This window comes from Colletotrichum phormii (assembly GCF_030913505.1).
Source record: "Colletotrichum phormii strain CBS 102054 chromosome Unknown BDP81scaffold_1, whole genome shotgun sequence".
Classification (NCBI taxonomy): Eukaryota; Fungi; Ascomycota; class Sordariomycetes; order Glomerellales; family Glomerellaceae; genus Colletotrichum; species Colletotrichum phormii.
Genome location: NW_026851443.1, coordinates 2,628,521 through 2,652,158, shown reverse-complemented (window position 1 = coordinate 2,652,158; position 23,638 = coordinate 2,628,521). Strand labels below are relative to the sequence as shown.

The 23,638-nt window shown below is 53.1% G+C and overlaps 10 protein-coding genes across 10 annotated transcripts; 4 read left to right on the top strand and 6 right to left on the bottom strand.

Annotated features, from left to right (window-relative positions):
- Positions 1 to 137: 137 nt before the first annotated feature.
- BDP81DRAFT_363703 (carboxyl transferase) lies at positions 138 to 2,392 on the bottom strand. The gene is made up of 3 exons (XM_060586475.1): positions 1,760 to 2,392; positions 658 to 1,699; positions 138 to 605 (listed from the first exon to the last, which is right to left on the bottom strand). Exons 1-3 carry the CDS (start codon positions 2,308 to 2,310, stop codon positions 483 to 485), a joined length of 1,716 nt encoding a protein of 571 aa, XP_060451956.1. The 5' UTR covers positions 2,311 to 2,392; the 3' UTR covers positions 138 to 482.
- Positions 2,393 to 2,646: 254 nt separating this feature from the next.
- On the top strand, positions 2,647 to 3,974 carry BDP81DRAFT_456709 (acyl-CoA dehydrogenase; the record flags this gene model as incomplete). Its single annotated transcript, XM_060593205.1, has 2 exons — positions 2,647 to 3,827; positions 3,881 to 3,974. The coding sequence occupies 2 exons, from the start codon at positions 2,647 to 2,649 to the stop codon at positions 3,972 to 3,974; spliced, it is 1,275 nt and encodes a 424-aa protein (XP_060451955.1).
- A 271-nt stretch (positions 3,975 to 4,245) lies between these two features.
- BDP81DRAFT_388780 (uncharacterized protein) lies at positions 4,246 to 5,094 on the bottom strand (the record flags this gene model as incomplete). Its single annotated transcript, XM_060587173.1, has 2 exons — positions 4,246 to 4,600; positions 4,661 to 5,094. The coding sequence occupies 2 exons, from the start codon at positions 5,092 to 5,094 to the stop codon at positions 4,246 to 4,248; spliced, it is 789 nt and encodes a 262-aa protein (XP_060451954.1).
- Positions 5,095 to 7,266: 2,172 nt separating this feature from the next.
- On the bottom strand, positions 7,267 to 7,978 carry BDP81DRAFT_413747 (uncharacterized protein). Its single transcript, XM_060589306.1, has 2 exons — positions 7,702 to 7,978; positions 7,267 to 7,632 (listed from the first exon to the last, which is right to left on the bottom strand). Exons 1-2 carry the CDS (start codon positions 7,773 to 7,775, stop codon positions 7,488 to 7,490), a joined length of 219 nt encoding a protein of 72 aa, XP_060451953.1. The 5' UTR covers positions 7,776 to 7,978; the 3' UTR covers positions 7,267 to 7,487.
- Positions 7,979 to 11,157: 3,179 nt separating this feature from the next.
- On the top strand, positions 11,158 to 12,734 carry BDP81DRAFT_487161 (short chain dehydrogenase; the record flags this gene model as incomplete). Its single annotated transcript, XM_060595216.1, has 5 exons — positions 11,158 to 11,584; positions 11,655 to 11,724; positions 11,787 to 12,095; positions 12,160 to 12,276; positions 12,336 to 12,734. The coding sequence occupies 5 exons, from the start codon at positions 11,158 to 11,160 to the stop codon at positions 12,514 to 12,516; spliced, it is 1,104 nt and encodes a 367-aa protein (XP_060451952.1). The 3' UTR covers positions 12,517 to 12,734.
- A 402-nt stretch (positions 12,735 to 13,136) lies between these two features.
- Positions 13,137 to 13,810, bottom strand: BDP81DRAFT_12122 (uncharacterized protein). The gene has a single exon (XM_060581609.1). It carries the CDS (start codon positions 13,713 to 13,715, stop codon positions 13,182 to 13,184), a length of 534 nt encoding a protein of 177 aa, XP_060451951.1. The 5' UTR covers positions 13,716 to 13,810; the 3' UTR covers positions 13,137 to 13,181.
- A 157-nt stretch (positions 13,811 to 13,967) lies between these two features.
- Positions 13,968 to 14,808, bottom strand: BDP81DRAFT_413741 (uncharacterized protein). Its single transcript, XM_060589305.1, has 2 exons — positions 14,773 to 14,808; positions 13,968 to 14,718 (listed from the first exon to the last, which is right to left on the bottom strand). Exon 2 carries the CDS (start codon positions 14,525 to 14,527, stop codon positions 14,054 to 14,056), a length of 474 nt encoding a protein of 157 aa, XP_060451950.1. The 5' UTR covers positions 14,528 to 14,718; positions 14,773 to 14,808; the 3' UTR covers positions 13,968 to 14,053.
- On the top strand, positions 14,341 to 15,194 carry BDP81DRAFT_12103 (uncharacterized protein). Its single transcript, XM_060581607.1, has 2 exons — positions 14,341 to 14,718; positions 14,773 to 15,194. The coding sequence occupies exons 1-2, from the start codon at positions 14,561 to 14,563 to the stop codon at positions 15,092 to 15,094; spliced, it is 480 nt and encodes a 159-aa protein (XP_060451949.1). The 5' UTR covers positions 14,341 to 14,560; the 3' UTR covers positions 15,095 to 15,194.
- Positions 15,195 to 16,647: 1,453 nt separating this feature from the next.
- Positions 16,648 to 17,971, bottom strand: BDP81DRAFT_307287 (uncharacterized protein; the record flags this gene model as incomplete). The annotated part of the gene is made up of 4 exons (XM_060583354.1): positions 16,648 to 16,851; positions 16,971 to 17,558; positions 17,617 to 17,807; positions 17,866 to 17,971. The coding sequence occupies 4 exons, from the start codon at positions 17,969 to 17,971 to the stop codon at positions 16,648 to 16,650; spliced, it is 1,089 nt and encodes a 362-aa protein (XP_060451948.1).
- Positions 17,972 to 21,960: 3,989 nt separating this feature from the next.
- BDP81DRAFT_12065 (uncharacterized protein) lies at positions 21,961 to 22,930 on the top strand. The gene is made up of 2 exons (XM_060581601.1): positions 21,961 to 22,069; positions 22,236 to 22,930. The coding sequence occupies exon 2, from the start codon at positions 22,279 to 22,281 to the stop codon at positions 22,804 to 22,806; it is 528 nt and encodes a 175-aa protein (XP_060451947.1). The 5' UTR covers positions 21,961 to 22,069; positions 22,236 to 22,278; the 3' UTR covers positions 22,807 to 22,930.
- The last annotated feature ends 708 nt before the right edge of the window (positions 22,931 to 23,638 follow it).

Genomic DNA, 23,638 nt, shown 5'->3' with positions numbered 1-23,638 from the left:
TGCTGCCATGTCTGTCTCTGTTTGGCAGTCTGCTCCGGCCGGGGAATTTACTTTCGTGGAAGATGCGAGTTTTGCGAATATGAATGGGGAATTTCACCGTCTGCCAAACTGCCATCTTCAGGGCCCCGAATAAAGTTCTCCACTACGCCGTTGACTGCAACGGCGGGAATGCATGCAAGGCACCCGGATGAACCTAGAACCTCGTCAACCAGCTAGGTGCACTTAATAAAACGTAAGCTATTGCAAGTAATATGGGGGCTGATGGCTCGTTTGTGGTCTTTGGATCGACAATCGGTCATCAGTCATTATACGTTCTTGCCACAGAGCGGATAAATGATAAAGAATTAGCACTCACTACCGATTACCAATTATATCGCCAAGCTTAGGAAACACTGTACGGAGAGGTGCCGAAGTTCAGAAGGAAATAATAGTAAATGGCTTATTTTGCGCTCCCGTTTCTAAATGACCAAGATCTACCCTCTTTACATTCGGAACACGCCAAACTTGGTATCACCGGCCTTGACTTCATTTCGGCCTGACATTGCTGCTCTCAGGCCTAGGCCCAGATATTGACGGGTGTGCTGGGGAGGGATAATGCCGTCGTCCTATGAGCATGGTTAGCAAAAGTTGCGTGGCGTGTGAACCGCAATGACTGACCCATAATCTGGCTGACGAGTATGTTGCGTCGCTTTCCCGTTCTATCCTCTCCTTTAGTTCGGGATCGGCCTTGCCAACAGTCTCCATAACAGCAGCCAGCTGCTCACCGCCCATGACACCAATGCGTGAGTTCGGCCACATCCACAAGAAACGGGGGCTGTAAGCTCGACCGCACATGCCGTAGTTGCCGGCACCATAGCTGCCTCCGACAACGACGGTAAACTTGGGAATATCGGCGCATGCAACAGCAGTAACAAGCTTCGCGCCGTGCTTGGCGATGCCACCACGCTCGGCGGCGGAGCCGACCATGAAGCCGGAGATGTTCTGGAGGAAGACTAGCGGGATGCCTCGTTGAGCACAGAGCTCAATGAAGTGTGCACCCTTCACAGACGATTCGGCAAACAAGATACCATCGTTGGCCACAATACCAACCTTGTAGCCATGGATATGGGCAAATCCGGTGACCAGGGTTGAACCGAAGTCACGCTTGAACTCGGAGAATTCGGATCCGTCGACAATGCGAGCAATGACCTCCTTGATAGGCAGGGGCTTCCGGAGGTTGGTACTGGCGATACCCAAAAGCTCGTCCGGCGAGTAAAGAGGCTCGGCATAGTCCTTCACGGGGGCCGCTGTTGAAGGTGATTTTGTAGGCCAGTTCAGGTTGCTGATGCTCCGCCTCGCGAGTGTAATAGCATGAGCATCGTCGACTGCCAAATAATCCGTCACTCCTGAAACAGATGAGTGCATCTTGCCGCCTCCCAGCTCCTCCGCACTGATCACCTCGCCAGTGGCAGCCTTGACAAGCGGCGGACCAGCGAGGAAGATGTGGCCCTGGTTTTCGACAATGATGCTCTCGTCACTCATTGCCGGCACATAAGCACCACCCGCAGTGCACGGACCCATTACGACCGAAATCTGGGGAATCCCCATGGAGCTCATCCTTGCTTGGTTGTAAAAGATGCGTCCGAAGTGGTCGCGATCCGGAAACACGTCCGCCTGGTGTGGGAGGTTAGCACCACCGCTGTCAACCATGTAGATACAACTGTGTCATTGTCAGTATCAGTAATCATTAGCCGAGGAGGGTAGATAATGGAGTTCCTACGGCAGCTTGTTCTCCTGGGCCACGGCTTGTGCTCTCAGATGCTTCTTGACGGTAATTGGGTAGTACGTTCCGCCCTTTACTGTACTGTCGTTGGCCACGATCACACACGTTACGCCCTCGACGACACCAACACCTGTTATGATGCCTCCCGCAGGAACATCAGCCTCGGGGTAAAGCTCATGGGCGGCCAGCGGCGACAGCTCCAAGAATGTCGTGCCAGGGTCAACCAATGCAGTAACTCGGTCGCGCGGCAGCATCTTCTTCCTCGCCAGGTGCTTTTCCCTCGCCTTTGCTGAGCCACCCAGGTGCACCTTTCGTGTCAAGTCCTGCATCTTCTTCATCACATCCCCCATGTGCTTCTCGTTCTCCTTGTACTCCTCGGACATCGGATCGACATTGGTCTGGATTCGGGAGATGGCGCTCGCCTGGTGCGGCGGCGTGAAGGTCGCAACGGTACGGGCGGATCGCGGGAGGCGGGGTGCCCTGAACCCCGGCCGGGTCAATTGACGCGACAGAAGCAGCACATCTCTCGATGACCTTGAGAAAGACATATTTTGGACGTTTACAAAGGAAGATCCCAAGGTTGCGGTAGTTCGAGAGTATGGAGGAGGAGCACTGCATGTGCCGACGAAGCCCTTGAAGACGGGAAGGAGAGGTTCGAGGGCCGCTCGCTTGCTGACGGGATACCATTCCAGTGACGTCCAATCGCTCACCTCGGCCCGCTGGAAGCCGCCCATAGCCGAGCACCTTCTTGTCCCGGTTGGACCTCCAGCTCGGCGTCAAGCTAAGGTAACTTGGATCATCAATCGTAGGAGAAGTTGTTGTTTTTCATTCTCTCCCTCTTCTCAACTCATTTGCTTCTCTATTTAGTCGCAAAATCTACAGCCATGTCAAGTGTTAGAGCCTTCAGATCGTTGGCGCGGCCAGCGCGTCAATTGCGACCCCTCGCCGCCCCCGCCCTCCAGACCCGACACCACTCCTCTAAGCATCCCAAGGGATTCGAAGCACCGTCACAAGCCGACCTTACCGAGCTGCGCGAGCGTGTGCAGGAGTTCACAAGGCGCGAGATCACAGAAGAAGTCGCCGCGAACACGGACAAGAGCAATGCCTTCCCCAACGAGATGTGGCAAAAGTTGGGCGAGGCTGGTTTCCTAGGCATGACTGCCGATGAAGACGTCGGTGGCCTGGCCCTGGGTTACCAGGCGCATTGCGTTGTCATGGAAGAGATCTCGCGTGCATCTGGCTCAATTGGTCTCAGCTACGCCGCCCACTCTCAACTTTGCGTCAACCAGCTCCAGCTCAATGGTTCTCCGGAGCAGAAGCAGAAGTATCTCCCCGGTTTGATTGCCGGCACAAGCGTCGGCGCGCTCGCAATGTCCGAGTCTGGGGCTGGTAGCGATGTCGTAAGCATGAGGACGACGGCGACGGCCGTTGATGGCGGCTACGTCCTAAATGGCTCCAAAATGTGGATTACCAACGGTCCCGACGCCGACGTCATCGTCGTTTACGCAAAGACGGAGCCCGAGAAGGGGTCCAAGGGTGTCACGGCGTTCCTTGTCGAGACAAAGACCAAGGGTTTTAGCTGCGCAAGGAAGCTCGACAAGATGGGTATGCGCGGAAGCAACACTGGCGAGCTCAACTTCGACTCCGTCTTCGTGCCTAAAGAGAACATCCTCGGCAAGATCAATGGTGGTGTCAGAGTCCTGATGGAGGGCCTGGACCTTGAGCGTCTCGTTCTCAGCGCTGGGCCTCTTGGTATCATGCAGGCTGCGCTGGACGTCGCTCTCCCCTTTACCCACCAGCGAAAGCAGTTTGGCATCCCCATCGCTCAGAACCAGTTCATCCAGGGCAAGCTGGCAGACATGTACACCAAACTCCAGGCTTCTCGTGCATACACATATGCCACGGCTAAGGCTGTTGACGAGGAGGGGTTGATCAAGACACAGGACTGCGCCGGTGCCATCTTGTATGCTGCCGAGAGGGCGACAGAGTGTACCCTGGACAGCATCCAGCTCCTCGGTGGCATGGGATACGTCGAGGAAATGCCAGCTTCAAGGCTGTTGAGAGAGTAAGTGATCAATCTAATGTCCCTCCCAGCTCTTTTGTACTAACTATCATCAGTGCGAAGTTATATGAGATTGGCGCCGGAACTTCGGAAATCCGTAGAATGGTTATTGGACGGGCTTTCAACAAGGAATATGCCCACCTGGCGTGATTAGTCTACAAGTAGCATGGATGTGGAAAAAATTAACGAGCGAGCCATTTTGGGATCTCAGGAGTAAAGAATCAAGACGGGGCCTTTGAAGTCACCGCAAAAGCATGTAGAACTCCAATGGTTAAATTTCTTCTATTAGGTTACCACTACAGAGAGCCCGAAGATAACAAGCTGTAGTCTGAACGATGCTTGTATTGCAACCGATGTTCTCCATATGATGTTCCTCTGCCATATTGCTGTGACATCGCTCCGTGGATTCTGGAATCAGGAACTACCTATCTTTCTTGAAGAAGGTCGCGTTCAGGTCAATGCCCCTAGAATATCCCACCAGCATGTTGGATCCTTGGCCCTCCACACTACCAAGCTGGACGTCCAGCTCTCCGTCAGTCCCGTCCGCGCCGTGAATGCCAACGATGGTCTGCGACTCCAAGACCGTGACTTTGCCCACTGTCAACTTGCTTCGTCTCTCGTTGACCTGTACAAACAGAGATGCTTGAAACTTCTCGTAGCCTCTGATCAAATCATTCGACTTCTGAAGCTTGGCTGCGGAGTGAGAATCACCATCATTGGTCTCAAGTCGCTTCATGATCGCCTGAAGCTGTTTGATTTGCTCGAGAGATGCCAAACTGTAAGAGGGAAAAATCAGATCTACCGTCAAAACTGCAAGAACTTGATGTAGTACTCACAAGTTGGCGCCGGCCAAAGCCAAGTTGACAGTCTGCTTGCAAATCCTGAGCTCGTCCACGAAAACCTGGAGCTTGTCTTTGCCGAATAGTCCGATCTTGGTTCTGTCCACCCAGTGAACCCGTCCGTCATTTGAGCGTTTGAGAAGCTTGCCGACCTCGTTGTCCAAGGCTAAAGACGAAGCGCTGCAGGCCTTGAGTGCGGATTGCACGTTGGTGTTTTCGGCGACGGACATCACTTCGGTCTCGTTTGACTGGAACGAGATGTTGAGGCGCTCCATCAAACATTCGATATCTTGGAGTTCCTGTTTGATGTTGGTAATCATCTCTGGGGCTCGTTCGATGTTGGCAATCGTCTCCTTTACTCCTTTGATGCCCTGCAAAGCTGTCACTGCCAAGGCAACTCCGGCACTTGTGGTTCCGAGAAGTTCAGCCATCTTTTCAGTTGAAGTATCTGATGGTGTCTGCAGATGAAGTGAGAGGAATGAGGAGATGTAGAAGTGAAGTATTGGGTTTCGAGAAGGCAGCAATGCCATCCCGTTTTATATCACGGACTCCCAGCAGGCAGGCAGATGTCTCGATCATCGACCATGACAAAGGGTTAGGAGTTATTCTTTAGTCTAGGAAAAGATGCCTTGATGCGACCTGGCTCACCAGGCATGCCTTCACCGGTCTTTGGACACCCCACGCATGACAGTCATAGGGTAAACCGGGCACCTGTCTGCAGACCCCGGTGTTCCGGCCATGGGATCCTTCATTTTCACCTTCACCCATCTTTCTCCTCAATTTCTCAAAGCTTTTCAAGCAGCTCTTGTCACAAAGGAGCTACAAATTCTTTCTTCGCCTCAACTTGACTCGGCTACTATCACATTAGCCCTCGTCACTGCCATCCTATCCCCAATGGCCGACATGTCGATATCCATTGGCGACATATATGCCGCTCATGGCTCAACTATTATTGCGGGAAGCAATCATGTCACCTCAGGTTCGGAATTTCATTCATCAATCCCTCTCGAAGTAATCTGGCTGACATCTCTCGGGTAGGCGAGCCTGCGAAAGATGAGATGAGAAGATGCATCGACGCCCTTTTCATCACGAATCCAGATATCGACAAGCAGGAGATCCTCGACTCATCAGGAGGCATAGTTGAGGGAACCTGCCAGTGGATTCGATCCGAGGACAAGTACCGAACGTGGCTGGAGTCTGGAAAGTCGGAACTGTTATGCATATCCGGCGCCCCCGGCATGGGGAAGACCATGCTCTCCATCTTCCTCATCGGAGAACTCAAGGATTTAACGCAACGCTCACCCGGAACTCTCGTGTTCCACTTTTGCAACCGTCACGATCCGAGAAGGAACACAGCAATATCGATTCTACGAACCTGGCTACACGAGATTTTCACAACGAATCCGGTTCTCGCCAAACATGCTGCGAAATTCATGTTACCCAGAGAGAGAATTGAGTACACGTTGGGCTCACTCGGTACCCTGTGGCAGATCTTCGCTCATGTATTGGAAGACCCCGACCTGGGCCCGTTTTACTGCATCCTCGATAGGCTTGACGAGTGCCTCGGAGGCGATAGGAAATGGCTTGTCGGAAAGCTTCAGGCACTTTTTGAAAGACCCTCTGGGGTTTGTCGCCCGTCTCCCAATATTTCAAAGTTTATCATTCTCAGCAGTGGTATTGAAGGCGTTCGAGGATCTCATTACTTGAACTTGGATCAATGTTCAGGTAGAAAGCAGCGGGCTTTGAATCCTGGCCTCGTCTACAGGCCGTTTTATTCTGGTGAATATTCCGACGACATCTCTCTGGTCATCGATGCCAGGCTTGCAAAACATCCCAAGGTCGAAGAGTTCGATAAAGGGTTCTGGGGCAGATTGAGAGTCAAATTATATGAACGGTCCGAGGGGCTCTTCTCGTGGGCCGGCTTCATGCTTGACGAGCTTACATCGAAGAAATCAGAGTCAGAGATGTGGAAGACACTGGACAAAATGCCACGTGGTCTTCGCCCTGCTTACTCGCGTCTTCTCTTACAGACATGCGATGAGTCTCGCGAAGAGATAGCCTCAATGGTCCGATGGATGGCTTTGGCCCAAGAGCCTTTCACAGCGCGGCAGCTAAGCACGGCTCTCTACCCCGACAAGCAACACTCCGACGAGGAGGAGGATGAGGCCTGTAAAAGAATACAGGATCTCGTCACGGATTCTTATCCGCTGATGAGATTTACAAAAGGAGAGGAGGAGGACCTTTGCGTTACATACGACAAGGGCGACTTCGTTGTTTTGTTTCATCGGTCAATGGCAGATTATCTCTCAGAGATCGATATCAACGACGCTAACGTGGATCCTAAGATCACGACTTGTCATCTTGCACCAGAAAAAACGCACTACGAAATTGCCAAAAGGTGTCTCGATGATCTTCAGGCTCAGTTTGAGCGCCCCGAGAACATTGCTCGCGGCTTCAAATACTACTGGACAGACCACAAATTCTGCGTTACGATGTGGCTCAAGTATGCGAGGAGTCACTGGCCAACGCATGCGAAGCTCTGTGGCGAGGAATCTCTGAAGTTTATGAAGCCTAGGCATGCTTTCTTCGAAGAGGAATCCATTCTCCGCACTGCTTGGTGGCTCGAGTATGACCCAGACGGAATTATGAAGGACCACATGCGGTGGGCGACGAGGAGGGTATGCTCCATGTTTGGCGTTTTGCAAATTTGTTCAGCCTTGGGCTTGCTCCCCATAATCCGCAAGCTTTTGGAGGAATCCTCTGATGCTAAGGACTACGTCAACGACACTGAAGTGGACTCGCATACGGCCCTCGCCTATGCTACTCAATATGACCATAGCGAAGCTGCTGAACTGCTTGTCCGCAGTGGCGCTAGCCTCGTGAATGGTGGACAAGAGATAATCCCGTATCTCACGGTCGAGTGTCCGCTTGTCAATACATTAAGACGGGGCAATACACGGTTGGCGGCACTTTTTCTCAAGTTAGCCTGTATCGAGATGAAAGATAAACCATACGACAGAAGAGTAGCGAGCTTCAACCTGATCTGTGAGGCTCCAAACCAAGAGTTCGTGCTCATGGTCATGGAACACATGAATAGCGAAGACATCAACATCGAATTCGGGAACGTCTTGTCCGAGGCTCTTAGTTGGCACTCGCACCAGGTCGCAAAGCTGAAGTGGCTTTGTCGTCGCGTCCGGAGCTCTCCATGCAAGGTTTGGTGCAAAAACGACAGCAAATATGACACTTTTCTCAATGTCGTCTGTTTTGCTGTACGATATCCCGACGTTGTAGAACGCCCCGACAGTATTGTAAGAAGATTCCTTCTTGACAGCGTTGATGTCAACGGGGACGGGACCTCTTGGTCACATGGATGGACAGCTCTGCATCTTATTGCCGCCTTTGGCAACGACAATTGGTGGGCAGTAGAAATAGCGCAGGATCTGCTTGCTCACGGGGCTCGAGTTAATGCAGTCATCGAGAAATGCAAGCGCTGCATCAACAGGTTCTGTCAGTTCCCGGGTCGCCACTCCCACGAGTCCCAGACTGCCAGTGACCTTGCTTTAAGTCAAGGTAACTCCGGAGTGCTATCTGTACTCAAGAAAGGTGGCGGCTTAGCTTCAGCCACTCAACAGAAGTCGTTGACGTCCTAGGCTTCAAAACGTAAGCGGGACTAACAATAATCATCTTTCAAAGTCGATCGCAAAATTGACGTTCGAAAGCTGATTGATGACGAGAAGCTTGACAAGGTTGTGATCTAGGGAATCGGCAAGCCTCTCTCGAAAATAAGCGAAGGCATCAATGCCAGGGCTCCGACTTGTTCGCATGAGCCCTGGAGTGAGCCTGGGAGCCTCACTTTGTTGGACTTATTCAACACAGGCTTTCTTGACGCAAGGGCGACGACATTCTTCTTTCTGGTTCTCATGCAGCATGGAGAGAACCCGCGCTGGTTACTATCGCCCCTCGCTCCATTGGCTAGACGCATGATGATTATGATTTGGGTTGGTGTCTTGCGCTCTGGAACAGGATCGGTACGAGAGACGGACATCATTGTGTACGTTACAGTTGAGTCGATAGGAACGAAGAATTTTATTGGCTTTTTAAAGTCAAAACTGATACGGCAAGAGGAGTTCAAAAGAAAAGTGCAGAAATCCACATGACTAGGCACGTCGCTATATCCTCGATTTTACAATCAAGCCTAGAGCGAGAGAAGCCGGCAAGAAGCTCAGTTAATTAATAACTCGCCGATAAACAGAATCTGGTTTTCCTTGGTGGAGCGTAGGTAGTCGTGTGACTTGGTGGGAAGGGTATGTTTGTGCGATGCCATAGTGTTGAAGTCAGGTCTCTTCTTTGGTCATTCACTTGGGCAGGTGCAAGCGAAGGGCCGACTTCGGTAACCCGGCGCCAGCTCCTGAGGTGGCTCTCCCATTCGCATTAAGGGACTGCAAGGCACGGGTCAAATCATTCTGTATGCTTGGCACCGGGGTGAAGGCCGGTGGGTGGTGACATAGTGATGTCCGAACTATCAGTCAGTCAGTCAGCCTCGATGCAAAAGACCTCGTGTTCTGCAGAGAATGAGAAGAAACAAAGCGGGTAAACGAAATGACGGGCCAAGCCAACAGCATGGCCATCCGAATCAACGTGATAGCGTGACGGTGTGACAGGATGCATGATCGAGGCGGTCTCCGAACCGGAGGTCAGTATTTCTCTGTCTGGTCTGCGTCTGAGGTCTGAGGTGTGTGTGTCTGTGAGGATGAACACCGGTGGCCAGACCCTTGGCACCCCTAATCTCATGGGCATTCTAGAATCTCATCCCGTGCAGGGAAAATTGGAGTGAAATGTGGAGAATGGCGTTCGAGAGATGCCCAATGTTTTGCCCCCAAGGACCCCCAAAACCTCCGGGAGTTTCTTGAGAGGAGAAAAAAAGTTGGAGCTTCTCACAGTATGTTGGCAAGGTTGGGTCACAAGCCCGGTCAAGATTTCTCGTTGTTTCCTGGCCCCACAGGGTCCCGTTCGGGACACGAGGGACACGGGGAGCTCGGAATGATGAGCAGGAGACATGGAGGCCTTGACAACAATGACAAGGGTTTAAGGGGTTTCCGTCTCGTTTCTCTCATGTTCTGCTCGTTGGTGGTGGCTCTCCAGTTTCAACGCCTAAGGTCCCCTTTACAAGGACTTACTACAACTTGCATATTCATACACTGTTCTGGTACATTTACACTATTGAAACTGTCTGATCTAGGAATCTAACCTTAAAATCACATGAACCCATGTCACCTAAGGCACCCATCATCGAATGTATTGCAACGTCCACTGTCGGTGGTAGTTATAGAGGCCAACAAAAACAGTGAATCATTTGTTCGGCCTGATAACCGGCTGCCGGGCATCCCGGGGTGGAGGAGACAGAAGAGGGCCTTCCATCGATTTGGGGGCAATGGCCCACCCCCGCCCCGGGGTTGTGGTTCTAGTGTAGGCGGTGGGCGGTGGGTGGCATGGAGCGATCCTTATTATGGCCCATGGGTGTCCGCTCGGGCTCCACGAGTCCAGCCCTAGTTCCGGGGCAACTCCCCGCGAGGCAGTGCGAGAGCGGCGGACGGGCTACGACCTGCGACATGCGGCGCCTGGAACCTGCGACTTGGGACCTGACCGGTTGAGACGTGGTTTTGGGCCAGGAAGCTGCGAGACGCGTCCACACGCCCAAAGTATCGTGAACTTTTTTGCCGTTTTCTCTTTTTGGCTGCCACCAAGTTCCATGCTTCCTTCCACATCCAATCCTTGTTTGCCCTTGCCAAGTGAACCAAGTGAACCAATTGACCACTTGATCAACTCACGCCACGATCCTTCCTTCCCTACCTACTTGCCAGTGTCAACGAGTGTCTTACCTAAACCTCCTTCCCTTCCGTCCCGTCGTTCCTTCCTTCCCTCCCGCACTTTCTCCAAGGTTCCAAGCTCTTCCCCTTCTGCCATATCCTCCCATCCGCGGCCTGACTGTCTTCCTCCCTCACACCCACACTTCTCACATACAACAACAAACCACGTCAAACCGACCCCGAATTACGAGACGTACTTCCCGATCCAGACTTACAGCCATACGATCAAGAGTCAACCACCACCCATCCGCTCGTCCCACGTCATCTACCCCACCATAGCTCCTCTCGTCGTTGCTTTTGCCCAAACTTGGGCGCATCGAATTCCGCCAGCCCTCTGACAGATTTGATCGTCAACTCCGCATCTGCCAGAGACAGCTAGCTTCATCTGCTCGAACCGGGTCGTCGCCCAACAAAAACTAGTTCCGTGACATCATCCGGCTGAAGTCAATTGCAAAAGCCAACGGTTCTCCAAAACCGAAACAAACGCCATTGTCATTTGGCTTTTACATTTTCCTTTGCTCCAAAGGAAATCTCGAACCGACTTTGACCGTCGAATTATTTCAGACGTCAATATTCACGTGTACATCAACACCGCGTCTAACACTTTCATACCCACAGACACTCACAATGTTCCGTCCCCTTAGCGCCCGACTGGCGCGGACCATTCGTCCCATCGCGAGACATACTCAGGTCCGCGGCAAGTCCTCTCAGTCTTCCGCCTCTGCAGCTCAAGCTAGCATTGCAGCCACTAGCCCCAAGCAGCGGCAACAGTCCAGATCCATCAGCGGAAGTCCCAACGTCAGAGAGAAGCCTCACCCGGGCCAGTACTCGAGAACCGACCCCGATGTCACTGTCGAGTACCCCGAGGACGACCAGCTGCCTAGCAGTCAGCCGGTCCGCGGCCACGGTGGTGGCATCGGCAAGCCCACGCTTGCTTCCTTCTCTCTCGATGGCCACACTGGCGTCGTCACTGGCGGCGCGCGCGGTCTTGGCTTGGTCATGGGCCAGGGCATGGTCTACTCCGGTAGCGACCTTGCCATTGTCGACTTGAACAGTGAGTTTTGGATTCCGACTGCCCGCAAGCTTCATCTTCCTGTGAGAACAATGTACTGATACTGGAATAGAGGAGGAGGCTGAGCTTCAAGCCAAGAACTTGCTTGAGGCATTCAAGAGAGAGAACCCAGAGGCCAAGAGGTATGTACCCAGATGAACCAATTAATCTTGGGAGGAAGTGATTGACGACTAATGCACAATAGAGTTCCCAAGGTGACTGCGCACCATGCAGACGTTTCAGACCCCGCCTCTGTCGACGCCTGTATCGCCGAGATCCTCGCTGCTCACGGCAAGATTGACAACCTCGTCACGTCGGCCGGCTTCACTGAGAACTTTGATGCAATCAACTACCCCATTGAGCGCATGCGCAAGCTCTGGGGCGTCAACGTTGACGGCACATACCTCTTCGCCATCGGCGTTGCTAAGCACCTTATGGAGCGCAAGTCTCCCGGAAGCATGGTCTTCATCGGTAGCATGTCTGGCTCCATTGTCAACATTCCCCAGCCTCAGGCGTAAGCTCTATCGAATCTTGTCTCTTCTTACAGGTGTCGGATTGGCTAACATATGTTTAAACAGACCTTACAATGCCGCAAAGGCTGGTGTCCGTCACTTGGCTGCTTCCTTGGCTGTCGAGTGGGCTGGCGCGGGCATTCGCGTCAACTGTATCTCTCCCGGCTACATGCTCACGGCCTTGTAAGTCTAATAACACACTTCTTTGTTTCCAGGCTGTCAATACTAACGCAAATGTGCAGAACCGAGAAGATTCTCGACGACAACCCAGATCTCAAGCAGAAGTGGACTTCCCTGATTCCCCAGGGCAAGATGGGACAGCCCAAGGACCTGATGGGACCCGTCACTTTCCTGCTGTCTGATGCCTCTCTATACGTTACGGGCGCGGACCTCCGGGTTGACGGTGGTTACACCGTTACATAAGCCGCGACTTGTCCTCAAATTGAATTGGATTGGAGAAGCAAAGGAGGAAAAGGGTCAAAATTTTGCATTTTCACTGGACTTATTGGCGTTTTTGCTACGGAGACATAGGTCAATTTGTTGATAGGCCAACAAATAATAAAATTGATAATAGTCAAACGTACCGAGATACAAAAATTTGAAGAGTCGAAGAGGGAAACTAACTCCCTCAATGTAAGTGACATGTGAAAGGCGACTAATTTAGGCAGTTTTACACCGGTCAGCATATTCGATGAGGCTCATTCGTCGGCACCGATCGAGGTCTTCCACCACCCCGACATGCAGTGTTACGGAGCCCGCAGCACAGGGTCACCGGACGGACCGCCGACAGTTATCCGATCCCTCGTATCGCCGGGTCTCCCCTATTCTGAATTCCCGTATCCGACCCCGCTGGTTTTCCACATATTACCCTCGTCTCGAGCCTCGTCTGAAACCTCGTCTCGAGGGCTGGCCTGGTGTTCAGTAGTCCTGACGCTCCAATTCTCTGTGAGACGGATATGGGACACTAATATTGTAGGACTCGCACGGGGAGACGGTTAGATATTGGCAAATCGCGGTAGACATGACGGATATGTGACGGGGATGAACGACAAGGTGGCCCGGCACTGGTGCTTCCTTACCTACCGCTGCTACCACACGCACAGTACAAGCACACATGCACTGACACGCCGAAAGGACTGGAACAACTGCACCATCGAGGGTCCAAACGCCGTGCCGTGCATTTTGCGGGGGAGGGAATGGGCGGTCGCTGGAGCTGTCTGATTTGGCGTTTCGTGCATGCCTGTCATGTACCAGCTCATGCTGTGCGACGGACGGCACCGGCGTGTTGGCGGGAACCGGGGACCGGTAGGAAAGGGGTCGGGGGCGGTTGAGAGTCTAGAACGTTTTGTCTTGGTGGTTTTGGGCGACTTGCAGTATGATTGTTTGGTTGGGCGGGCGAGGATGGTGCATATGGTAGATAGGCGAAAGGCGAAATATCTGGCTGTAGGTATGCCCCGTGCTTGTATGCAGGTAGGTAGGTATGCTGGCAGGCATATGTCTCGTCTCGCCCCCGTGTAGGACTTGCTTGTTCCTATTCGGTGCTCGTGGCTCTCGTGTTGGTGGGAGATAGAAGTATCTGTAGGTGTGGGAGGTGACAAGACAAACTCGCCCACCAGCCTCATCCTACGAGAAACGGGAAGTAGATATTGCGAACGGGTGGTCAATGTCTAGCGGACATGTGACAAAGCAGCTCAAAATTTACGGAGGCTCTTTTCGGACCGTTGAGTTTTGTGTCTAAACCTACGGAATGTATCCGTATATGATATACAAGGAGGCAGATGAGATAAGAGGCAGGAGACTATGGGAACTATCCCGCCGGCTCGGCAGACGGGGGGGAGGGGCGGGGGGGGGGGGGGGATTAACAACAACAGGAGCACGAAAAGGAGATGGGAAGGAAGAAGTAATCACGCACGGGCTGCCATCTGACATGGCAGAGAGTAGCATTACCGTTGTGATGGGATTACTGAACCTTTTCTTCCAACCCTACCTGGTGCCTCAGTACCCAAGAGGTGCCAATGCTGACTGAATCACACCCAGAAGCTCCCAACACTTTTCTGGTGTTCAACTGAATAAACCACGCGATGGAACCCAAGCTATGGACGACGGCATGGATATCTACTATCCGCACAGGATCCAGGCTTCTACTCCGTAGAGGATTCAGAGTAGACAAGGATCCCGCAAGCCACCTGGTACTTTTCGAACCCGGCGCCGTTGTCAGCGCACGTGGGAGACCTGCCGGGCACTTGCATGTTGCGGAGGAGGAGGCGGAAGAGGGAGAAGAAATGAGAGGAGAAGGCCGCAGCTCCGAAGCTCGCGAGGACTCTGTGAGCGATAAGCATAACCACATCCGTACTCCGTACATATCATCACTCTCCTTAACCTTGCGCTCGCCACCTCCTTCTTGTCCCATCCCATGTAAGACTCTATCTGCCATCTCACCTGGGTGGGAGGGAGGTATGGTCGTTGGATGCCGCCTATCCCGCTAGTGTGGGGGGACCTCTCTGGTTTGTGCCGTCCATGGTCGTTCTGTTGCCGGGCAGGTATCGAGTTTCTCCCAGCAAAATCTGTCATTAAATTCGAAGCCGGGGGCCTAGGCACATTATTGATAGTGAGCGACCTCTCTGTGTAAGCCCGGTCCCCTCCTTCTTATCCAATAATGTACGAAGTAACAGTGAACAGGGTAATTGGTAAAGACGTGGGGGGACGATGGGAGAGTACAACTTACCTTAGTCAGCGAGCGGTTTCCAACGGCCAATACAACCGTAACCGCATTGCCCCCAAAACTTCTGAGCTCCTCCTCCTCACCTCCTCCCCTTTAAGGTTGTGTACACCTACCCCGCACAGCTCCCCCCCTGTCGAGAGAGGAAGCTCCAGGGTAGCTTCGACAGCTTCCGCTTTCCTTCCCACACCCATTTCCAACCTGTCGTTGCCCCTCGCGCTCGACACGGCAGGTCCGCGTGGCCAAGGCGTGGGGGGAAGAAGAGGGGAGGCTACTTGGTGACTTACTTCACTTCACTTACTCCGTAGGAATGGCCTCAAGGGGACCGCTCAGCTCCCTCCAGTCCCATCTCCGACAAGAGTGTGACCTCCACCAGTCGCACGCAAAATCTGTCGCTTACCATCAAAAAGTCTGCAGATCACTCCCGTCTCCTTTCCTGACAGGGGCTGTGGTTTGGAGGGGGCCCTCTCATCGCACCAACCTAAGCAATAGACCCCTTATTTCGGATTGCGTAATGGCTTTCCGGGTTGCGATATCGACGCCATCTCACGCTTGCAAGTTGGCCCCCTCCCTTGTCCCAGACAACTGACCTCGTGATTACTTGCGATTTTGCTTTTTCCTTACCTTGGCCACCTCCCCTCCTTTGACGGCTCCTCGACCCCTCACAACTACCTTTGGCAGTCGACTACCTGATGCCTTTTGGCAATGGGTCCACGCTTAAGACACTTAGAGCCTGATCAACAGCGAGTCGAAGGACTGTGTGATATCTTTAGCCAGAGTTACGAGCAATGCTGTGGAGCCAGGGTAAGCCGAGTGAGCAAGTCTGGAGAGAAAGCAGTTTAGATCCTCTTTGGACCTAAACTCATCATCCCCTGTCATGTTTCAGCCCGGGCAAGACGCACTCGTCTGCTTGACGGCCACATTGCAATCAGTCGCCTGTCTTCGTATCGTCGTGGATGATCAGGTCAGTTCAGTGTTTGGGTAACAAATATCTTCTCATTCAGAATGGCTCGCTAAGAAGAGCTCGGTGGGTCGCTGGCAAAATGACGGCGCACCGAGAGCAAGCCTTTCGTCTTTCGTCTTTTTGAACTTCAAATAGTCCTGCCGCCTCCTGCTGAACCGCTGTGAACGCAAACAATGATCCCCTTTTGGTCGCTGTCCCCTCCTGTAATGCATATCAGGCGTTTCCCCTGCAAAAAGGGGTCCCCTGACCGCCGGCAATGAAAACGCCTCGTGCGATGCAAATGCGCCAACTTTCTTCCTGTGAATGGTCGGCTTCGTCGAGTTGATGAAAAGAATAGAAGGAAAAGACAATAAAGGCGGAATTGCCAGTAGCAGACGCAACCGCCTGTAGCGGCAAACTCTGTCGAAAGCAAGACATCCACATCCGGATGGCTTCACCCGTTTTGTCTTCCATGAACTCCAGAAGCCCCTTTCAATGCAGTTGATACCTCGCGAATTAGTATATGGATTATATGAGAGCCATGAAAATAGCCTTTTTTCTTCTTTTTCTTCTGGGCGATCGGGATCACGACCTGTGTCTTGGCCTATCCCCAGCGCGCTCTTTCTCGCGCTCCAGCAGTAGCGTCAGCTGGCTTCTTGTTCTCGCTAGTGGCACATCGGGAGTGGAGCTTGGCATCGTCGGCGCGAAGTGCGATGAAGAGGAAATTCGGCGTGGGTTGCCCCTGGGTCCAGCTTCGTCCTGGAAACTTTCCAACGTCTTCAGAGCGCGTCGATCCGGCTCACCAGATATCGTCACCTGCCCCATGGCTGCAATGTTCGACGTACTCATAGTAGCGCTCGATATGAGCCCCTGCGCAGAACCACGACCAATGCTAGCCTCCCTCGGTCGATAGGACTCGGAATTCGACGGTACCCGTTCCATACGCGGCGCCGAGAAGCCGGAACGTGCCGAAGAGAATGATCCAATTCTTGGTGATGAGAGCGCGGGTGATGCAGCTGGTATATACGTAGGGGTCCTGGGGCCGCCAGCTTTGACTGTGCCAACTTCGCGACTCGTCCGGTCGGTGACCGATTTGCTCAAGGGCGCTGGTGCTGGCGCCCGATTTGCTGTTTGTACGAGAACCGGTTTCCGCCGTTCTTCAGCGGGTCGGGAAATACCCACCGATCTCGGAGATTCTGAAATTGGTCGTTCGACTGGTCGTTTTCCAAGGGCTTTGGCGCTAGGAGGCGGCATTTCGAATCCTTCGGACCCGGATACGCTCATAATAGCACTTTCTTCAGCATGAGGATGCATCACGTTGTAAGTTCCCACGTGTTTCCCTCCGTTGGCAGAACCAGTCTCCTTGACCCCAACGTCGGAGTTCGTAGACGACTGCGAGCTCATTCTCCTTGGCAGAACTGGCCTTCTCTTACTCGCCGCTGATGCAACAAATCGTTTCGTCGGTGTCGAGGGTTTCTTCTTACTCGATTTCGCTGGGGACACTGCCGATGAAGTGCGCATCTCCAGGCCACTGGTGCCTGTGCTTCCCGACGACGTCTCATCACTAGTTTGGTAGTCTTCATCAGCAGACTCGTGAGGCGACACAAACCGGGCTGTCGGACGAGGGCCAGATTTCGAGTCACCCCTGTGTTTCTTGAGAATCGGGTGTGGTGGCGGGGGTCGAGATGACGAAGCAGACAACTCCTTCAGAGCCGACTGTTCAGAGATCATCTTAATGTCTTGATTCATTTGCTGAGCGCTGAGAACCGGATCAGATTCGTGCTGGCTGTTAAAACGAGGCGTCTGTGCAGAGAGTCAGCAAAATCAGCGCCAAGTCAGGTCGAGAGAGGCATTAAAATACCGAAGGTCCCTCCCAGCGGTTTGGTGAGCCTCTAAGAGGCACAAAGGTTGGACCATAGGAGATGTGCTCCCATAACTTAGCCACGGTCGCAGCTTTCAATTGACTTCTATCGCTGCCCATGACATGCCACCACAAATTTTCTAAGCGACGTGCGGTTGGATCAACAAGCTTGAGGTTTGTTGTGGTGTAGACTGTGACGTGACGTTAGATTTTCATGTGAAAAGACACTGCGAGCGGCCGTTTACTTACGACGCCACATTCTTATGATAAAATCCGGCGGAAGAGGCTGCGTGAGCGCTGCAACATCTTCATATATACGCCTGTCGTCTTTGACGAGTCCCTTTGGCAAATCCATTTGAAGCGAATGTGTTCTCTACCGAGACCAGGCGGTCTACGGCAAAGACGGCTGGAGATTAAAATGACAGAAGTTGATGGTGCGCAGAGGTACTGGCGATAGGCAAAGATAGCCCCGCCGTGTAGGGCAATCTTGCTAGGTACGATGTGAGTTTACCTGAAGCGAGGAGAGGTGGTCATGGTCGTTGCTCTACGGTTCAGTCGGACGTGGTTGGGATGTGGTTTGCTTGATGGCCGATGTGTAAGAACGCAAACAAGATGCAGAGAGCTGCAAGTGAGAGGCAACCTGCAACTTGGGTTGGCTACTCGGTTTGCGGTTGTCTGCGCGCGTGTGGCAGACGGATGATTTGTTGAGAAAGGCGGTGATGAGAAGTGTATCAAGACTTGGAGAGAGTGAATAATGAAGCGGTTAACCCCGGGCTGCTGCGGGTTGGCTGACCCTAAATGACCGTTTTCATGGATTGCGGGTTTTGGACGGGTTCGATTTGTCGTCGGGTTGTGGAGAGTGAGAGGGCATAAGAGAAACAGAGTTAAGAGAGGGCGGTACGGTATGGCGGAGTAGTTGTGATACGGGCAGTGGCCCGTCCGTTTGTCAACGACAATGAGAGGAGTCGGAACGCGTGTATGGCTCCGGAAGGGATGCCGGCGGAAAGAAATACGAACTCAAGCAGCCGTTGAATGACGATGACGAGATGAGATGAGACGACCGGCAAGATACGGGGAGTTGAGGTACGGTGCCTTTGAGTCTCCAAGTCCGAGTGAGAGCGGGCAAGGTGAAGTGAAGTAGGGTCAAGGGCCCGGCAATAGAAAATGCAAGCCGCGGATGGTAACGTAGGCTGAGTTGGAGGATAAGTTTGCCAGGAAGCTAGGTCGACAGAGAGAGGGAACCACAGCTATCGAATCAGCGTCCGCGGGGTGACCCAATGGGCTGGTAGGTCGGAGCAGAGCAACTATGAGTCTGTCCTCTGGAGACTCTGAAGAGCGTCAAGGCGTAATATGTCTTGTTTTGTTGTTGATGCTGAGTGTGAGAGAGAATTGGTACCAGTCGAGAGAGAGGACGAAAGGCGGAGGAGGATGAGGGGAGATGGCGTGGATGGAGCACGCGCGAGAAAAAAATTGGAATGCTTCCGACTCAGATGGGACTTCCAAAGTTGGGAAGGGCCAGTCGGAGGTTAAGGCATGGTAAATGTACCCTGGATGACTGGAATTACGGTGCCGCGCCTTACATTGCCCTGAGAACAGAAGATAGGCGGACAGGCAGCAGAAGGGGGGAAAGGGGGAGAGAAGGGGCTTGCCAGGGAAGAGAGTCAAAAAGACGGAGACGGCGAGGGAAGAAATGGGCCCTGGAAGGAGAACTTGAGAGGCTCTAAGCTTGAAGTACCTGACCCAACTTGGACCACATTCACAGTCGCAGTGCCTGTTCAGTGTGTGTGTGCGGTCCGGGGCCAGTACAGGAGGAGGGTGTTATCCAATGTACCTGGCCTGGGCTAGAATATTTAGTGGTACCAGTGTCTGTACTCCGTAGTGTACGGGTAGGTAGACCGTAGGAATGGACGCGTGAGGTGGGTGAGGTGAGGTGCCCTGGCCTGGCTGGAAGAAAAGTCTGGGAGCCCGCCCTTTGCACTAGTCAAGCACATCAGGCGTTCAGGGCTGTGAGAGTGTGGTTCCCGTCCCCCTACAAGTCTCCGTCCGACTCTGCTTGGGCCGGCGCTGGTGCTTGCGATGGCTCCGTCCCGACTGGTTCCTGTCTGGCACCGGCGGGGATGGAGGGACTAAGAGCAAGGAGGAGTGACCAGCTATCCTCTACTGCTCCGTACGCCTTTCTACTTGGTGTGTAAGGTTCAGAGGCTGGTAGCAAGGTGAGGTATCCGTATTGTATGGTTCATGGTTCAGTCAGATGCCTCATATCCCCGACACGTCCCTGCTTCTGCCAGTCGCAGAGTCGGGCAAGGCAGAGAGCTCGTTGTCCATTGTGTGATCTATGGCGTCCATTAAACCCTCGTGGAGCCAGCAGAAGACATTGAAGCCTAAGCTTTAGTGGGCCACAGCAACAGGCACTTCACTTCCGGTCCCCAGGAGCAAGGGAAGTTGGAGACTCGGAGCTGGGTACTTGAACATGGATCGGGACAGAGGGGGGGAAAGCAGGAATAGGAACGCTGCATATAGCAAGTGAAGGATTGTTTCCGCATACACAGTACGGGCTACCTCACTCGCTTTCAAATGGAAAGTAGTCGCAGAGGTAGGGCAAGGAAACGCCGAGTCCGGGCACTTGCTTTGAATATTGAAGAATGAACATTGAGCAGAAGGAAGTGCTCGACTGGCCTCGGCACAACCACGCAACCCAAAACAACCTTGGGGATGAACGGATGGATGCACTTCAGACTCCCTGCCACTGTTTCCTTACATGGTGCTCTCTCTCGGATGAAATATGAACTGCATGCATGGCCTGGGCCCTGGGCCTATATGGCACAGACTGTGGCCTTTTTCGTGTCGAGTCCCTGTTGTTGACCAGAGACTCGAGAGTACAAATATTCGTACCTTACCATAGACTTCATATCAACAGCCATTGAGGGGAGGGTAGTCTTTAAAGGGCCGAGACACTGCGACGGGACTCACTGGCGTCTACTAGCGAGGCGACAGGCAGCGGGTCATTACTTGCACGCTGGGATTTTTGTGTGATTTCCCGAGTGGACTCGATGGTTGATTGCTATTCCCCTCCCCCCCTTGTTCCATATTTCTCCTATGGAAAATCCGTTCGGACAAAGGTGTTGTGACTGGGTACGGATACCACATACTGTATCCGTACGGACGATGCTCTAGGTCCTCGTAGAACCCGATAAACTTGCTGGGAGGGGGGCACGGCCAGGGAGAAAACGGGAAAACGGGAAAACGGGAACAAACGGCGCATTCCAGTCCACTACAGTACAGTCCCATGTACCTTGATCTTAGCATCCACGCATCTTGGGTGAGAGACAGCCACCGGGGAGGTACACCAGGTGCACTGATGATAAAGCGCAGGGAGGAAAAAGATAAGCTACACGAGGCTCCTTACGCACCATTCAGGTGTGACTTGGGCCGATGCTCCTGCTGGCTGTTGTTGCGTTGCTTCTGTGTCTGTCCGTCCGCCTTCCTACCTTAGTTCACGGCCTCACCGTTGTGGATGGAGGTTACCTGACGTTAGTTCCGTTCCGCAATCAAGGTAGCCCGTACGGAGTAGAGAGGGTACTTTAGATACATGAGCCTATGTCAAATTCTGCCGACGTTGCCGTGTGAGATAACCTCTGCCAAAAGTACCTCCCCGAAACAGCACCCACGACCACAGCGACCACCACAACTACCAACACCTCCCGTTTCTGCATGTGCTTTTCTCTCTGTCTCTCTCCTCTTGCCCACACTTCATGCGCAATCGCGAGCTTAAACAAAAAGTCGACACATCAACATCAGAGATCGGACACGTACCTCGGTCCATCAGGCTCTAGACCGTGAAATCTGGTTCTCTATCAACTTCTCCATCTGCCATCCACGATATCTCACATCTCATCGTCCTCGGGTCCACCCATGTTTTCGCCGCACATCCGCCTGTGATGAGACTGCGATTGTCTGCACCGTCCCGGCTACGACCCGCAACTTGCGACCTGCGCCTGTTTTAATTCCGTCAAGCTGCCTGCAACGAATACACCGAGGCTCCCCGGCGAGCACTGACGGCGCAACTTGGTCACTATACCCGTACAACAGCCATCGGGAGTCGGGACGGCATTGCAACGATGGACAGTACCAGACACAGTCTTCAATAACCACGTTTTCGGCGACTGGCAGATGATATTCACGAGGCGCCATCTGATCGACCTCCCCTCACTGCTAGGCACCACTCATGGGGCACAGCTCGCCACCATAATCCATCACGTTGAGTGACGAACAGAGTAGACCTGCAGCAGTCACTTTACTGTGTATGGAGCTCTCTTACACCTACGTAGTACGGTCTACGAACACTCCCAAGGAATAGGGCACTGGCGCATCGCACCGGGATTAAACCGCGAAAATAACCCCAGCAAGGATGCGGCCCCCACGTCCCCAGAAAATGGCGTTCTAGAACAAATTGGTGTGTGCCTTGGCTTGGTGAGTTGGTCCGTCTCTGGTGGTGTTCGCCCCTAGGAGTTGGGAGCCGGCAGCCATCCACCTGCCACACCCAAGCCCCAGCCCTGGCCCAGCTTAATTGCCAGTCGCGCTACCTGTTGATTGCCTGTTCTCTAATTCTGAATTGACAGATAGGAACCGGCCGAGTCCGATAGCCATTCGTGCGGATATCACATGAGCTCTTATATCTTCCCTGGTCGCGGCTTCTCACGGCTTGAGACAGGCACGCAGAAAGAGAGACGATACCTACCTCAGTTCAGGTCGGAGCTGAACATGCTCGTGTCGGTGACTTGGGGGCTATGTACCTGTAGCACTGCCCTGGATTTGTTGTCTCAACTGCGTCTTCCGGTCAACCTTCCATCCCGAAGCAAGCCCGCCTGCCATCTTGTTGGGACGATTTCCGGCCGCCGTCTCGATTTGGTGTGCCTTACTTGGCTTTCTATACCCTGTATCCCAGTCTGCCATGGCAGTGACAAGGGACGATTATCCCTAGCAAAAGTTACCATGGAGCTGTCTGGTGCCACTGCAATCCATCATTTCGGTCGCGTGCGAGCCGGCGCATCTCCCACTGGTCCAAACCTCGCGCTGGCCGAGACAATGTGCACCAAACCCCAGGGTATCAGTCATGGTTCTTCGACGTCTGAGGCGAACCGTTCACCGATAAGTCCTCGGTGTTCTCACCGCTCGCTACCTTCTCATTAGCCATGAGTCGATATGTCTGACAGCTGGCGGGGACTCTGGGGCGGCTCCCGGCGCAAGGTCCATCTTTGCGAAGGATCGAAGGTGTGTAGGTGACAAAGGAAAGAAAAGTGCAAAAGAAAAATTTGCAGCGAGCTCCATTTACCCGCATTTTAGGCCTCTCTGCGAATGTTCCATCACCAGACTACATATGCAAAAGGACTCTTGTTGTTGTAAGCGCTCTGCAGCCCCTATTGCGCCTCGCTGCCTGAGTAGCTAAGACAAAAAAAAGTCTGGGGAACCAATATCGGACCGGGCAGCTTGCTTTTCCCGACCTCGCGGTCCCGTTCCGTTCCCCAACTTCCCCTTGTCCCCGTGGTCTTCTGATCTCATTCAATGCGGGGGAGCATCCGAGAACCACGTCGTGTGACCAGGTGCCGCGACCTTGCGACACCACAGCTCCTCCCCAGAACAACAATACATGGAGCCATTGGCTAATCACTTGATGAAGAGTCCGAACACAACCGCTATCCGTTGCTACTTTCGGGGGAGTGGAAAAGCTGTTCCCGTCTCACTCCCACGCGACATCATGGTGGAGGACGAAGATCACCTCTTTTGTCGCCTCATTTCCTCGTCTGGCAAGCCCATCCCATGTTGGTCGTTTCGTGGGAAGACATTGACCCAGCCAAAGATGAACTTTTGCACCACCGCATGAGGTAAAATATGACAACAGCCGAAGTTTCCTGACACCATTGTCAAATAGTAGCATTGCGCTACGTAACGCTAACGAAGTCGAATTTCCACACGCCCGCCTGATGCAGGCACAGCGTTGGGACACATAGTCTCCTTTCTCCGC